Consider the following 16,546-nt stretch of genomic DNA (forward strand, 5'->3'; position numbering starts at 1 on the left):
GCAGGATATTTGATATACTGGGAGAAGTGCTGCAGTGGGTTCTTACTTGGTTTGCTCTAAGAAATTGGGAAAAGACAAATTCAATATATTTAATTTTGAATAACTAGGTTTATTTTGGGAGTGTCTCTCTGATTTTGACACCTTTATGGGCTAAACATAACATAATCTGGCAAAACAGTTGGCATTGCATGGAAAATACATTCAAGCAATATGTGTTTGGCTCCTGATGTTGTTTCTAAAAAGTTAAGCAGCTGAATTGAAGGAAATCTGTGGATAAACATTTGGGCACAAGCCATACCCCCAGAGTCATGGAAGACAAGGGCAGGGATTGGGAGAATGGAGAGCCATCCATGGTCAGTGAGGATCAGGTTCGGGAATGCCTGAGGAACCTGAAGGTGCACAAGTCCATGGGACCCGATGTAATACATCCACACGTCCTGAAAGAACTGGCGTATGGGGTTGCAAAGCCTGTATCCATCATATCTGGAAAGTCGTGGTGGTCTGGTGACGTTCCTGCTGACTGGAAAAGGGGAAATACAACCCCCATCTTATCTTTAAAGAGGGGGAAAAACCTCCAAAACCAAAAGAAAAAGCATTTTTATCTTTCAGTTTGAAAACAATTCTGAAATTGGGTTATTTCTGGCCCTTATACCTTCTGGTTTCTGTAATTGGTATAGCTTATTAGCTACAGATAGCACTTTATGAACTCAAACTTCAAACAGCTTAGACTGGATACGTGCTTCACTTACTATATGCTATTACAAGTACTGTAAATGCTTCTTTCATCGCTTACTCTAATTTTTGCCCAAGAATATCTTTTAAAAGTAAGTTAAAAGCCTGCTAACAAATAATACTTTATCAAAGTATTGTACAAATAATAGGCAAATGATGAGTTATGGTTGGATATATTCCTATGGTGTTGGCTAGCACAGACAGTACAGTAATGTACTGTGAAGTCTACACTGTGGTACAGACGAACATGTCTTGATAATTATGAGAATGAGTCTTCTGTTGAGAACAACACTGCATTAAAATTATTTCCTGCCTGCTGATGCATTAAAATAAAGATTCTGATAGTTTGTGTAACTTTCTTGTTCCAGAAGATTTGTGTCTCAAGTTAGGGGGGAGCTTCATTGTTAAAAATAGGATCCTGGCGTTTTTAGCTTTAGTCTCCAAGTGAGGTGTATCTGCAGGCTCGTTTCTTGGCTAAAGCTGACTTGGGAGCAGACTTCATCTATTTGAATAACTCTTCTTAGCAACTTTTTGGTTATTTCTTTGAATTTACTCTTCAAGTCTTACAGCTAGTTACAGAAGGCCTGTTCCATCATCAAGTAACTTGAACCTTTATCAGGGAAATGAAGCTGAAGAAAATGTTGGAAATTTTCTCTTTGAAGGGAAGGTGGATCATTTCTGAGAAGGTGTCTAAATCTGAAGAAATTGGTAGCATCTCAAATGCCTTTTTTTTTTGTGTGTTATGTCGGCATACACCTCAGCTCCAAGTTTAAAATGGGATGTTTCCCTTTTTTTTTTTTTTCCTTGAGGTAAGAGATATTTGTAGGTTCTAAGCATACTTTTTATACAGATTTTCACTGGGTTTTATTAACAGCTGTGATGTCATATGTATTTGACTGATCAGGGTGTGCAAATGTGTTTGATCTTTCTCTGGCACTTCTGATTGACTTTGGAAAATACAACCTTTCAGTGATGGTGGCATTCATGCAATTTAGGTAAAATACAGAGTAACCCACCAGGTGGATATTATAAGCACGTGGCAATATTTTATATAGCTGGATATAACAGGGTTAGCAGTGCTTGAGGTTATGTGGAGAAGAGATGTCCTTGTCTTTTAAACTGCATCTGTAGCCTTTTGATGTTGGGCCTGTGTATTACAAACAGTAAGAGTTGGAAGGCATGGGAAGCTAGCAGGTGATGTTATTGACAAAGCACTCATGAAGGATGCTGTTGAAGTCATGGCATCATAGTTAAGAACGTCTTTTTCCATGTTCTGCCTTGACATCCTCAAGAACTTATGATGTTCTTCCGGCAGTAAACGAAAGGGGTTGGTTGTGCTGCTTAAGGTGATAAGCATGGTGGGATTTGTACGTAGGACAGGGAATTAACCAGAAAGCTGCTGCGATTTCTGCCCCGGGGCAAAAGTCCCTTCTGGAGCAGTAACGCCTATTGGTCACTTGTCACCTTGGTAAGTCAGCAGCTGGTCTGTGCTTCCCTGCCCTGAGTAGAATGGACATAGTGACCTTTTCTCTGAAAGGTGGTGTGTTATTTCACGTAGCAAATACAAGAGCAAATCTGTACGTGGCTTTCTAAAGCACTTGACTCTTCCGCGCTTCTGCAAGCAGAGGAGTGGGACTTCTGCTCTCCTGAATCCCTGTGTGTATAATGACAATTTGATCGCTCTCCCAGGAAACTGTTGTTCTCTATGAATCTTCAGTCTGCAGTTGTGTGTTCTCCACTTGCAAATGTGAATGTTGGGGTAGTTACAGCTACAGCTGTTTGGCAGGGTCTTTGAATATTTGCTGTTCCTTCATTCTTTGGAGGCTGTCTCTACCCATTTTCTTTAGATTTTCCTGCTGTAATGACAAATGCTTGGAGAATATTCTCACTGCAGTTAATGAAATGCAGGCATTTCAACAGCTGAAGGCGTCTTGAATTTTTATCTGAGAGTACAGAGTATAGGTGGTGTCTGTGCATGTTTTTCTTTATTTCTCCTCTTTTTTGATCCAACAATTCACCTTACTGGCAATTGCATCCGTTTGGACAAAGCCCTAAAATTGAATGCTTTTCTTAGGACCCTCTCAGAATTACTCTTTATGAGAAAATATTGAATAAAATACATTTAAACTTCAAAATTTATTTTTTTTCTCTCTAAGGGAAGAAAAAGAGAATTCTTGGAGTAATTTTTAAATTCTTTGAAGCCTTACCAGGATATACCACTAGAGGGGAGTGCCCATTGACAGATCTTTACTGATCTTGTAATTCTGGCCAACAGTGTGGCTTTTATGGCTTATTTCAGAGCCTATAGAGAGAACCTTTTTCTTTGCTAATGATGTGGGTTTTTTTTAAAGATATCATACGTTTGGGATTTTTTTTTTCTTTAGTATATATATGTTCCGGTAACATGGAAAATAAAATAGAAAATGTGAATCAGTTCTGAAAGAGTTTTTCTTTATATTGAACTGCTCTTCTTTATATTAGACCACTATTAAACCAAGGTCCATAGCATAACTACCACCAATAGCATGGGGGTAGCTGTGCTGAGAGTGAGAATTACTCTCTTCACTTTGCATGGAGAGAAAGTAGTATGTGGTTCATAGTATCTGGCAAGTGGAACGTTAGGACTGAAATTGCCTGTGGTGTTCTGCCCATCTTTCATCTTCCCTGTTTGGTTCATCTAAACCCTAAAGGGTTTTAGGCCAAGAGTGCCACTGTGCCTGTAATCTGTAACGCATTCTGGGACTAAGTGTTGAACTCTTTAGACAGTGATCACAGGGAAAACTGTGGAAATGTAATAATTAACGTATTTGTATCAACATAGTCCTTGGGGAAGGGGAGGAATTACCTCAGCTCTCTGAGGACATGTATTTACGCCAAATTTTTTTCAAAACAGAAATGAATTGACAGGGTAAGGTGTTCTAGTAAATCAGTTTGGCTTTCCAGGTTCAAATCAAAATGGAATCATTAGGATTTTTCGTAAGTTACATGTATTGATGCTACTTAATCTTAATTTTTTTTTTTTTTTTACAATTGTGGTATTATTCTTTCCTGCTGCTTGTTTTAATGTATGCACATTTGAGACATTCTCTTATTCTGCTTGATAACATAACTTTTTACCAGAAAATTATATTTTCAAAGAATGCTTATCTATTTATATGCAGATTTTCTTATCATTATAAAGAATAATAAAACTCTATTTTTATCTTCTAGTTGGTCGAATTATGTTTCAGCTCTTCTCAGACATATGTCCGAAGACTTGCAAGAACTTCCTTTGCTTGTGCTCAGGTAAGTAGCATGCTTATATTCACAATTTTTAATGTTTCTTACAATTATTATTTGTTTATTATGCTGTGGTTTATACTTACACAATAATTCTAATCTCTTTTCCTGGTAAAAACAAAGCTGGGACTTGTTAGTGTTGAGGGGGAGCTGAATAATGCATAGGAGGAAATAGGTGGTATTCTAGAACTGTGAGTTAGTTGTGGAGATAATACAAGATTACAGAACGCAAAAACATGAATTTATGGAACCAAAATATATTCATTTTCTTTTGTCCCTAATGTGGGGCTCCTGTAGATAGAGGGGATTGACAAGGCGGAGATTACTGAGGAATTACTGGTCACTGAAGTTACACAAATGCGATAAAGTCATGCAATTCTTTAGGATTTAGCAGGAGAAACATTAAATATTAATGTCACTGCACACTGTAATGCTGACATTTGACTTGGGACACTACCTAAAACTCTGAATATATGAAATTTTTTCTTGTATAAGATGTTGATTATGTGTAATAAAGCAGTGTATTTCTGGTTCACAGAAGTTCTACACAGAGATCAGAGGACAGGAACATCTATTAAATCAGAGGAAACTTTCATTTTTAGCTAAATGAAGGACTAAGAGGGAATATGATGGTTCCTTAGAAATCCTGGGATTGATTGCTTTGCTGGGAGAGATCTGTGAAATCAAAGAGGCAGCGTTGGCAAAAGAGTGTCTGGGTATAATGTAGCACCCTCCAACCCAATTGTTTTTAAGCACGACTTAACTTCTAAAAGATGCTTTCTGATGGTTGGAAGAGTAAGCATAGTAAGGGGTCAGTGGAGTTTTTTTGGCCTGCACTGTTCCTCAGGGATTTTTCAGCTGTAAGTTGAAGATGAATCTTGGTTAGGGCATTATAGAATTGGCGTGTTATTTTTGTGAAGAATGCATTCTCTGTCTCTGTGATCTCCTGGTCTTTCATACCTGAATGCTTAGCGACTTGCAATATACCTTGAATTAGCTGCACCAGCGAAGCCTCTACCTTGTATGTGAAATTACTCTCTTCCAAATCATTAAAACTTTCCAGGCAGCATTTTAACATCTGGCTTTGATGAACAGCTTTTAGCTAACTGGTTACATGAAACAAATATGTGGATGCCCATTGCGTTAACTTCTTAAGTTAATCTTGTCAGAGCTGAAATCCCAGAATGTGATGTGTTCTAAATAATCTCTGGGAAGATTGAGAACAGCTTTATAATAGTATGAACTTATGGAAGGTACAGTACACGTATCAATTCTTTTGAGGTCTCTGTTGTGGTGCCCCCTTACTTATTGCACTTTGTGATGATGGGTTTTTTAATCACTGATGCTTCTTAAAAAGATATCTAGGGAGAGACTGAGAATGGGAAAGCACGGTACAACTGTCATGGAAAAATGGAAACCTGTTTGCAGTTTATCTTAATCAGAGTAGATCAGAAAAGATAAATAAAATGCAGTAGCAGCCTGAATAATGTAATGTCTGAGCCTCATTTTCCGTACCTCTGAAGGATTGCTTAAATCCTCACAGCAGCTTTGCCAGAGTAATGTTAGGTGGAGATAAAGGAAGAAGGTGGTGATGGAGGTGATGAGGAAGAAAACAAGCAAGAAAGAACAACTTTAAAATAAAGTCTGATGTCTTTGTATTGCATCCCTGTTTGAATTCTGTTCTACAGCAGGCTGTACAGGCGTCATGGATTCCTTCAGCTGCAACCATTCTTTGATTGGAAGAACATTTGAAAGTAAACAAAGTTAGGAGGTTTACTCTTGAGATCAGACTTGCAGATTTAAAAGCTACCTGAAACCTTATTGCATTCTTGCAAATTGTTTGCTACTGCATACTCATAGGATAGAATGATGATTTGGCACATATCTTAAAAAATAAAAAAGCTAATAAACACATGATAATCAAATTCGGGGGAGGGAAGGAAAAAAAACATAGAGAAGAACATGAAGTAATTTCTTCTGGTGAATGTAAGATTTAAGATAATTAAATTATAGTAATTTATTTTGCTGGTAGAAGCCCTATCTTTTCTGCCATGGTAGTTTTCAAACTCAGGATCGTGGAGCATGGAGGCCAGGGTCACATAGCCAATGTTAATTCCTTCCTTGTTTGCACCAATTAGGTCTGTGTTGCTGTTCAGATAGTCTGAGGTTTTTTTTTCCTATCAACTGTTCTAACTGCCTTTCTGCTTCTCCTTGAAGTTCTTCCAGTGCACTTGCTGCTGCTGGTTTATCTGCATTATGTGTGCCATTTTCCCTGCCCTCCTGCCTTGTATTGTCTGTACCTCAATTGCCTCAGCATCTGACCTGAGCTTCACAAGGATGCTGTCTGCTGCATGGTACCACAGATGAGAAGGCCAGGCTTGGGGTCATCCACACTCTTCACAGTAGGATCCAGCAGTTCTCTGGTACATACTTTCTACCCATCCCATGGACTGATGTATGGGCTACTACTTCTCTGCCTGGATTATGTTAGAGGACCTACAAAGCCTGTCTTCAGAAGAGCAGCTTTTTGCTGAAGATAGATGATTGAGCCCCTCACTGCAGGAAAGACACTGAGGGGCTGGAGTGTGTCCAGAGAAGGGAACGGAGCTGGGGAAAGGTCTGGAGCACAATTCCGGTGAAGAGCGGCTGAGGGAGCTGGCGGGGTTCAGCCTGGAGAAGAGGAGGCTCAGCGGAAATCTTATCGCTCTCTACAGCCACCTGAAAGGAAGGTGCAGAGAGGTGGGGGTTGGTCTCTTCTCCAAAGTGACAGGACAAGAAGAAATGGCCTCTTGTCACCAGGGGAGCCTTAGATTGGGTATTAGGAAAAATTTCTTTCTGGAAAGGGCTGTCAGGCATTGGAATAGGCTGCCCAGGGAGGTGGTGGAGTCACTATCCCTGGAGGTATTGGAGACTTGTGGACAGGGTGCTTAGGGTATGCTTTAGTGGTAGGCTTGGCAGTGTTGGATTAACAGTTGGACTTGATGATCTCTTCCAAGGTTGCTAAAAGATTCTATGAAGGTGTACTGGTAAGACTGCACTGACGTCTGATGACCAGAACTAAGATGTGAAGGGTTGCTTTAAATTTTTGAGCTGGGCTGTTACAATGTCTTTGGAGACCAAATAAATAATTTGCTTCCAGAAGTCAGGCTCCCCTTACTCCTGCTGCTTTTCCATTGCAAGATCCATTGGTAGAACTTGAAGCTATCATAGAAGTGTGAGTTCCTGTCAGGTGTGGTGGTATTTTTTTTGTTTGTTTGTTTTTGGTTTTTTTCCTTATCTTTTGGTCTTGGCAAGAAATCTTTGAATCCCTGGAAATTTACTCAATACAGCATCACTTTCTGACACTGACATCTTCTTGTCTGTGTTCATCTAAGGAGTTACGTAGCTGTATAACACAGAGGGGATGCTATCCCATTCTGGACCATATAGTTGACATAATGGAATAACTTAGCAGCAGACTGAGCGTTGTACACTGCTCTTCTATGTAAAGTCAGGATTCTGCATGCTAAGTCAGTCCAGCACGTGCTTTATCGGTGGAGGTGCATAGGTACCCACCTGCACTGTAGCTGACAAAGGCCTTGCAGGTGCAGGGTGCCATGTGTCCTCATTTCTGCTGTTATGGACCTCATGGCAACTTGATTTCGGTTGTGCACTTCCACTGTGTCATGGTGAAGGAGTGGTTTCCCTTGGCTCCAGGCAAGGTGTTATGCCCGGAGAGGAAGACTGGAGACCAGTGTTTCAAATGCTCTGCCCAGCATCCCTGCTGCTCCCTCCATAATGTCTCTGAGACAAGCCGTGACGTTTTTGTCGACAGCAGATGGAGGAGGACAGGGTGATTCTGGCTGCCTTCCTGCAGCCTGACATTGTTGTCAGAAATCGAGCTGGCCGCTGTGGAAGAACACTCTCTGCCTTGACAGCAAGAAGCTCCTTGCATATAAATGAAAACATCTGGACTGGCAGGACCTTCAGTCAGTCCACCTATTGAATAAGCACAAGCCTGTCTGCTCTTTGGTACTTTGTCACACACTTCCCTTCTCATCGTCTCAAACAGGCGTGGCTATTGGGCACCTAATGCAGAATATCTCAGGCTGGGTTGACAGTGCAGGCTGTTAACAGGGCACGAGAGCAAACTTTACCTGCCGAAGGGAGAAGGGCACTTGGGTAGAGGCCCTTGTGTTGTGCCCTCCTCAGCTAATGGGTTGTCCCTTGCAATCACTGTGTAAGTTCTCCTCTGCTATTCCACTTCCAGGTGACTTGCAGCACTTGGAAAGAACTGCTTAGGCAGGAAGGGTGCAAGTGGATGGGGCTCAAAGATAATTATGTTGTCTTCAGACAAGATTCAGGCATATTTAGGGCAAAAAGAATAAGGCTAATGTTTGACCATAAACTAAAAAGCTCAGCCCATGGGCTTTGTGCTGGCTGTTGTGGAAAAGTGTCTGAGCTTAGGGGGAGGTACTGCAGCTCTAACCAGTGGAACAACTGGTCTCTGTCTTTTGCCTCACTGGGAGTCCAAGGACTGGCTTTGAAATTCAGAGTGACATGGTATATAGATCTTACAGGAACTTAGCTTTCCACCTTTTGGCCAGGACCCTACTGGCAAAATAAATTAATGAAGTAGTTGAGTTTTATGACTTTGCCCACGGTTGTATCGTGCGTGAAAGGGAACATCACAAATATTGCCATTTATTATTATAGGGACTATGCTGTTTGGTGATCCTGTGAAAGAGAGTAAAAGAAGGCAATACAGCTTCTGGCCATGGTCTATAAAGCTCACCTCTCCCCTTATTGTACCAACTGGGTTACATGGTCAGGTGCAATGCACGATCCCATTCTGTAAGGGGGTTTTCCATAGCCTGAAGGTCATGCTGAAACACGACAAGAAATGTAGGCAGGTAACCCATGGTATCGATGGATGTGAGTGATAGCAAAGAGGGGCACGTCTGGGGACGGAGGGAGGGAAACAGGATGTCTCCAGCATTGTGATAAATAGCTTTGCTGGGATAGTTTCTGTGGAAAACAAAGGTATGGTAAGAAGAGGCATGGGTTATGGGTGTGGAGACTCAGGGTGGTGGAAGATAAGTTCTGTTCTGCAAGTGAGGGCTTTTAAAAGGACGATAAACAGCAATGCCAGGAGTGGATTTTGTGCAACGAGCTGCTCTTTGCCCCCATCCTGGCAGCGACGGACTGTTTGGAATGGCAAACTGGGGACTGTGGCCACCAGTTAATATTGGTTGGAGGAGCAATAGATCACCAAAGGGGAGTGTTAGCTGTGGGTAACAAGCTCACGTTCATATCTGGGGGCACTGTGTGGTACAGATCATACTGGCTAAATGTCCTCTGACTGAGTGTCAGGTGCCTGTTCCCTAACATTATTTCCTCCCACCACTGGTTGGGTTATTTGTCCTGTCTCGCTACAGAACATGTAGTTTATGTGGGATTTTACCTGTTGCACAAGGTATAATATACCTATTACTCTCAATTACTGTGTTCTGCTAGCTCCCTTCTTGAAAGCTGAAGTCAGTGTCTCTTATGTTTCCTCATATGAAGCTGCTACGTAGGACCTCTGTCCTGTCAGTCATAATACCCTCATCCACATGCTCAGCGCAGTTTTTCTTCTGAATTTTGGAAGAAATGTTAATGAAGCTTGAGGTTCTGGGATGTCTTTCTCAAAAATCACCTGTAGGGTTGAATTGCAGCTGCACTGAGAGTCTACCCAGTGCTACTTCTTAGGAAGTCTCAGGTTTGGAAAGGATTAACAAGCACCATGGCCTGGCTTGGGTTTTGCTGCTGGGTATGAATGGCCCTGGTACCAGTTCAGGGTTTGGGGTTTTGTTTTAGGGTTTTTTCCCCTCTTACAAGTCTTGTTTTTTTTTTTTTTTTTCTCTTACAAGTCTTACTTGTTTTTTTTTTTTTAAAAAAAGGAACCTAATTTTAACTTGAGTCACCTTGTAAATGGGTCTCTTCTGCTATTAATGGGTGGTGAAAAGGCAGCAGGTAGGGGCTGTGTTTTCATTTATACTTGTGCTATTCTGATGGCTGTCTTATTTGTCAGCACTAAGAAGGAAAAACCCTGGGAATTTGTTCAGCGACAATCTGTAGATTCTTTTTGTTTAACCTTCTTGCAGGTGAAAAAGGAATTGGCAAAACAACTGGAAAGAAGCTGTGTTACAAAGGCACTACATTCCATCGTGTGGTTAAAAACTTCATGATTCAGGGTGGGGACTTCAGCGAAGGTAAAATACGCTTTTTAAACGGAAATGTTGTAAGTTGAACAGAAATGTTACAGCTTCTGTGGTTATAATGTAACTTTAGAAAATTCCATGGAAGCATTATGGTGCCATAAAAATATTTCATTTGCTGTGAAGTATAGCATAGGTCACCCATTTCTTTGTTAATATTTTGCCAAAATGTTTCCATTAAAATAATATTTATTTAGAAAATGTGTTAAGTTAAAGAAAAGAAGAAAAATAAAAACAAACCACCCTTTCTGGGGTGAACACCTAGCTTATTAAACCAGAATTCAAATCCAAAACAGTCTTACTCTTTTTCTCTTTTGTGTCTGTGCTAGAGGCCACACTGGGTAATGCTCTGTTGATACAGGGTCCTAATAAAATGATTTTTAGTAAATGTGCTAGAAGTGTTTTAATGGGTGAGTCTCCAAAAGGAGATTTTCCAGGAGTTTTTTTTTCTTCCCTGCAGTATGTGTACAACATGATGTTTTCACCTGTTTTCCTTCCCTTGAAATACCTGTCCTTACCAAAATGTGTATCATCTTCCCTGTGTCCTGAAATCCTGTACCTGATAAAACAGGCACGGTGAGGGAATACCTTGTTTTGAGGGTCAAGCAGAAGCGCCTTTAAAACTGCTAGTGACTTCTCTCATCCATTCTCCACTGTTGGTCGTATCTACTGTTTGTCTTTTGCTTACTCTTGTTTTGCTGCCTGCTCTTGCTTTAGCAAATTCCCAGGAAGATTAGCCTTTGGAGCCCTGCTTCAGGCTTTCCTGTGTTTAGAGGCACTAAAGCAATCTTCATTCTCTGTATTTTGAGTGTCAACAGGATAATATGTGACTGACTTTAAGGAGCTTATGCTCAGATACTGATAACTGGCCAGGGTATCTTCATCGAATCATAGAATGGTTTGGGGTGGAAGGGACCTTAAAGATCACCCAGTCCCAACCCCCCTGCCATGGGCAGGGACACCTTCCACTAGACCAGATTGCTCCAAGCCTCATCCAGCCTGGCCTTGAACACTTCCAGGGATGGGGCATCCACAGCTTCTCTGGGCAACCTGTTCCAGTGCCTCACCACCCTCTCCAGGAAGAATTTCTTCCTGACATCTAATCTAAACCTCCCCACTTTCAACTTAAACCCGTTACCCCTTGTCCTGTCACTACAGGCCCTTGATTTGTTGTAAACTGGTGGAATGTTACATACAGCTTTTCTCATAAACAGAACATTTAATTCATGCTTTTTAATGCATAGGTAATGGAAAAGGAGGTGAATCTATTTATGGTGGCTATTTTAAAGGTAAGAGGAAATATGTCTTTGCAGATTCTTTATTCAGTTCTGAGATAAGTCTTGATTCCCAAGCTACTTAATGAGAACAGGTCTACTTATAGATCACCTTTTGCATGAAACTAATGTTGCATGAGAATTATTTTTATATGCATGACTTTTGGTTAATTTTTTTGATACTATTTAACTTTAACTGACAATTAATTAAGGCTAACATTATTGGTTAAACATGACTTTCAGCATGGAGGTTAGGCAACTTTATTCATGAATAAACTCCTATCTTCCTGCCTAAAACTGTCAACATATTCTTTTGTTTATAGAGAATGTGGTCTTTTGCAAAATGAAAAGGTAAGAGACAAAAGCTCAGTAACACAAATTCAAACTCTGTTCCCTTGTACCCTCCCTAGTAAATATATAGACAACTGATGAGTCCGTTTGTAGATGGATATCTGTGTTGCTTGGAGAAATGAAGAGTTCTGTATCTAACCTTTCTGAGGGTTAATGACTTATTCTGAGAAAGAATACTGCCATAATTTCCGGCTCTAAACAGTCATTTCTTCTTTTGTTAATGTCCCTTTCCTCCCCTTCCCTTTTCAAGGTTTGTATGCTTAGTGTTCATTTCTGAAAGTGTTTGACTTATACGTTGCACAAGTTATTTTACTTGAAAAGAATTTGTAAATAAACGTACATTTACCTCTCTTGAAAATCCGTTGTTGGAAGGAAAATGGTGAGTTTATAAAGTATTTGTTTAAAGACGCACAATTCTTTCTTGGAAAAAACCCCAACCCAGGTAGTTACTGTGGTATTGAAGTGCTAATAAAAAAGCACTGTGTGTATTTATGTAACTGCCCCTGGGTCTGTATGTTTTGCAAGTAGCTCTGCGTGGTTAAGTGCATGCTACTAAATTTGTCATAAACTGAGCCATAGTTTGGTGTCAGAGTATTGCAGCCTTTAGAAAAGAAAGTCTTGAATAGATCCATTTGCTAAGAAGTTTCTGGGGCTTGCCGCTCCAGGCGGCGAGTGCTAAACGTGCAGCATTGTGTTTTCATATCTAATCTTAAAAATAACGGCTTTGTATGCTCAAATAGCTATATTTAGCTTTGAAAATGAACTTCAGAAGATCTGGTTTTGTATTGTGCTGTACAACCAGAGCCCTTGTTAGTTCACTGGAATATAAAAGACATGGTTAGTCTTCATTGATTTTACACTTAGGTCGCCAGAAGAATAGGTTCTTCAGTTTCTCATGCAGGTATCTAGGGTTTTTTCCCTTGTTTTTTTTGAGACAGCCGGTTTTGAAGTGGTGGGCAGCTGTCTTTTAATGTGCCACACCAGAAAAATGGCTTTTTCTCTAGATCATTCTACCTGAGGTGTGTGCTGTGTAAATAACAGTATCGTGTACGTTAAGCCTTGGTTTAGGCTGTCAGTCAGTCTGCCGACCTTCGTATTCAGAAAATGCTGGGTTTAAATGCAAGTCTATGAGAATCTAATGTTGATGGAGGACACTAATAATGCCTTTAAATCTTTTTCATTAGAAATGTTTGCAATCTGTCTGGAACTTTAAAGAAAGAATGCTTTTGGTCTCATAACCACTTCTACTGTAACTCTTGAGAGGTTTGTTTAAACGCATTTGGTTTTTTCCCAACCTGTTCATGTTTCTTCAGCAGCAGCAGAATTTCTCCTTATAGCATCCATAAGTTATAAGAAAATTAGACTTGCATTCCCTGTTAGGGAAAATCTGACAAACATATTTTTTCTTCAAACAGATGAAAACTTTATTCTCAAACATGACAGAGCGTTCCTTTTGTCAATGGCAAACCGAGGGAAACATACCAATGGTTCCCAATTTTTCATGTGAGTAGATGTGTTACGACAGTTGAGCTCTTCTTAAACAGAGAAGCGCTGTTCATGAGAAAGATGGTATTGCTAAATTATCTATAACAATGTTATCTGCTTTATTTTAAATAGGGTTGAGAGGGTACCTGCAGCATACGCTAAAATAGGAAACATTAGTTATTGCAGTTTGCTTATGGCATTCTTTTGTCTTAGAAGCTGGTACTGCATGGATATTCCTTGTTCTTTGCTTTTTACCCTAAAAATATGGCTTATGCAATAAGTTCTTAGTGTCCAGAAAATAAGGTCTTTGCACTTGCTTGTGCACCAACCAAAACTTAAAGGATTATCTGCAAATCACAATGTTGAGGGTTGTATGCAAAAGGGATTGAGATCTGCAGGTGGTTTGTATGGTTTTGCATGTGCTCTTTTAAATATGATTTCATTTTGAGGGAGCTTTGTGGTGTGGGTTTTTTTTGGGAAGGGGGGAGGGCAGGGGACGGATATGAGTGGGGCTTTTGTTTATTGTTTTGGGGTTGTGGCTATTTTTTTTTTGCATTTTTTTCCTGACATGCTTTTCTCCTATGTTGCTGCATAGTTCTTTTTACTTGTGCATATACCAACTACTTTGGTACCAACACTGTGTAAAAAGTATGTGCTGATAATAAGATTTTTCCTTTATTACCTTAAAATCTAGTATGTTGTTATGCTGTTCAGTTGTAGAAAACACATGAGATTCTACCATCAATAAATACTCAGGTCTGATATGTCAGGGTCTTCTGGTTAAAGTGGCTGTAGTCTAGGTTCAGTATTAGTATTTTTAGACTGGATAATTTTTATGTGAATATTCCTCCGGTTAGGTCCCTTTCAAAAATTGCCTTCTGTTAATGTTTAACTCTTCCTATTTGGAAAGATCTGGATTGCAACTTTTGGTTTACGCTGAGAAGAACTTTGTGAAATCACACTGGTGTGTTTAAAAGTAAATTTTAGTGTAACTACTTAACTAGAAAAAACTATTTTTTTCCCTTTGCCATCTTTCTTGGGGGATAAGAATGAATGGCGCTTCACTGTCTTCAGTAAAGGAGTAAATTGTCCTCGAATATTTCATTTTTCTTTGCCTGAAAAAGATCTTCAGTATGATATTCTGAAGTTCAGATAAGAGACATTTTTAGGTCTCTTCCTAAAGAATGCCCTAAAAATGGAAAGTGAATAGGAACCTAAGTCACCTTTCACAGTTGCCACTGTTCTGACTCTTCATAGAGACAAAATACCTCCAAAAGCTAGTTTTCTGTTACCTTCAAATGAAGTTTTAGATGTTGTGCTTCTTTACAGTAAATCTGAAGATGTGTATGCTCATTAATATGGAAACAATCTCAGAAAAAAACCAACCCAACCATGGTTTAATAAGCTCTCTGAAAGACATTGGTTTGCTATTTACTGCTTGGTGACTTATCTTTTGGTTCTTTTGTCATGATTTTCCATTTTTAAGCTTATCTGAACAATATACATAAACCTAATGATGTCACATCAGTTAAGAAGGTATCATTTGAGGGCTCTAAAGTTTCTTTTTCTCTCCTGCATTTGATTCAGAAGTCGTCTTCTTTCCCTTATGCTCATTAGACTGAGCTCACTTGTCAGGTAGATTTAACGGACACTAACACCTTGTGTCTCCCCACACACCAAAGCAACCGAAGGCTGTGTCAGACACTAAATTAAATAGTGAGCAGTATTTAAGAGCACTTCCATCAAACACAAGTATTTTGAAAGATGCAGATTCTTGAAAAATTCTATTTTTTTCATGAAATCAGTGTAAAGAGGAAGTGTGAGTTTGGTGGGAATTTGGGCAGAATAAGATACCTGAACGTAACCATCTCCATGTCAATGAGATTACCCTCGGCTGGCTGTAGCAATTGAAAGATATTTTTAGGGTCCTGGGGGTGTCATACCTGGCCTTCACCCCTACTTGGGAGAGAAGGGGGTGGGTGTTCTGAAGGCTGTGTCTAAGCTGCCTGCCCCATGCAGATTTTTTGGATATCTTGTAGTGTTTTAAATGGCACCAGCTTGCCCTAGGGTCAGGCAAGGGAATCAAGTCCAGGAGTAAACTCCCAGTAGAACTGCTGAGGTTTAGGTGGGCTGCTGTCCAAATCTTCAAAGCATCTTCTAGTGCTCTCGACTTCCGTGACCCTCTGGAGCCAGGCTATTTTCATTTTACCGCATGCAGACACGTAATGCTGTTGGAAGCACCATTGGGAACTCCAAGACAGGGAGTGCAAATGTGATGTAGCACCTGCAAGACACACTGCACTCCTGGAGTAGCAGCTGGAAGACACAGTAGAGCAACTAAAGCTGCCTGTATGTTGGCAACTGAGCATTCTCCCCACATCTGGCCAGCAGCGGAGATGCCTGGCTCGCTTGTGGATGCCTTTATTGTATTTGCATTGACGTGTTTAAGCTGAATCTTACCTTTAGGCCCCAGCACTGTGGCTTGTCCTGGGAACAAGTATGTACAGGTACAGAATCCCTACGGAAGCCGCTGGGGCTGCTTGTAAAGGCAGTTTATGTGTCAGTCAGTTGCAAAGTTGGGCTCATGTTTGATAACTCCACTTAGAAACAGGCCAGGGTAGCTGTTGAACTGTGTGTTTCACCAGTCTTCCTTTTTGTAGAGTTTTCAATGGTGGAACTTGGTTTCTGCTTCATAACATGGAGTTTGAATTTCAAGTTAAAGTAAGAAACAGCTGCTAAAGACTTTTTCCAGGCAGTTTCTGACTAAACTTTAAAATGTAATATATTAAAGCAGTTAGTCTTTCTTGGTGATGCTTGTCTGATTACTTTAGGGAATGTACTCTGCAGCTATACAGCTTTTCTTCAATAAAATACGTTCATTTTCTTTAGTGATATACTTTAAGCTGAAATTGAGATGTGCTTCTTGTACTCAAAAGAATTCTCATTCATTCAGTGGTTTAGGAAAAATTTTTGTCAAATGTGTAAACAGAAAACTGTGTCAGAGCACTCTTCAGTGGCAGTCTTTAGATTTTCAATGGTTTAATTTGATGGATTAGATTTATAGAAAGGGAAATAGTTCCTCTCCATCGGAACTTATTTAGACCTCTGCGCTTTTTTTTTAAGTTCATAGATAACGTGAGGGATGAAAACTGTTTCTGTATCGTATATGTCTAATGTATATGTATA

General features: G+C 40.0%; 1 protein-coding gene across 1 annotated transcript in view; it reads left to right on the forward strand.

The window, feature by feature from the left end:
* Positions 1–16,081, forward strand: part of LOC104508598 (NK-tumor recognition protein-like) — a gene marked incomplete at its 3' end in the record, with an annotated part of 20,257 nt that extends 4,176 nt beyond the window's left edge. Inside the window, exons 2-6 of the mRNA XM_010150280.1 lie at positions 3,943–4,017; positions 10,137–10,244; positions 11,495–11,539; positions 13,291–13,378; positions 16,021–16,081. Of these exons, the coding sequence (XP_010148582.1) occupies positions 3,943–4,017; positions 10,137–10,244; positions 11,495–11,539; positions 13,291–13,378; positions 16,021–16,081 (377 nt within the window). The remainder of the gene's footprint in view (positions 1–3,942; positions 4,018–10,136; positions 10,245–11,494; positions 11,540–13,290; positions 13,379–16,020) is intronic.
* Positions 16,082–16,546: the final 465 nt, after the last annotated feature.

This window comes from Eurypyga helias, unplaced genomic scaffold, assembly GCF_000690775.1.
Source record: "Eurypyga helias isolate BGI_N326 unplaced genomic scaffold, ASM69077v1 scaffold30164, whole genome shotgun sequence".
NCBI classification, from domain to species: Eukaryota; Metazoa; Chordata; class Aves; order Eurypygiformes; family Eurypygidae; genus Eurypyga; species Eurypyga helias.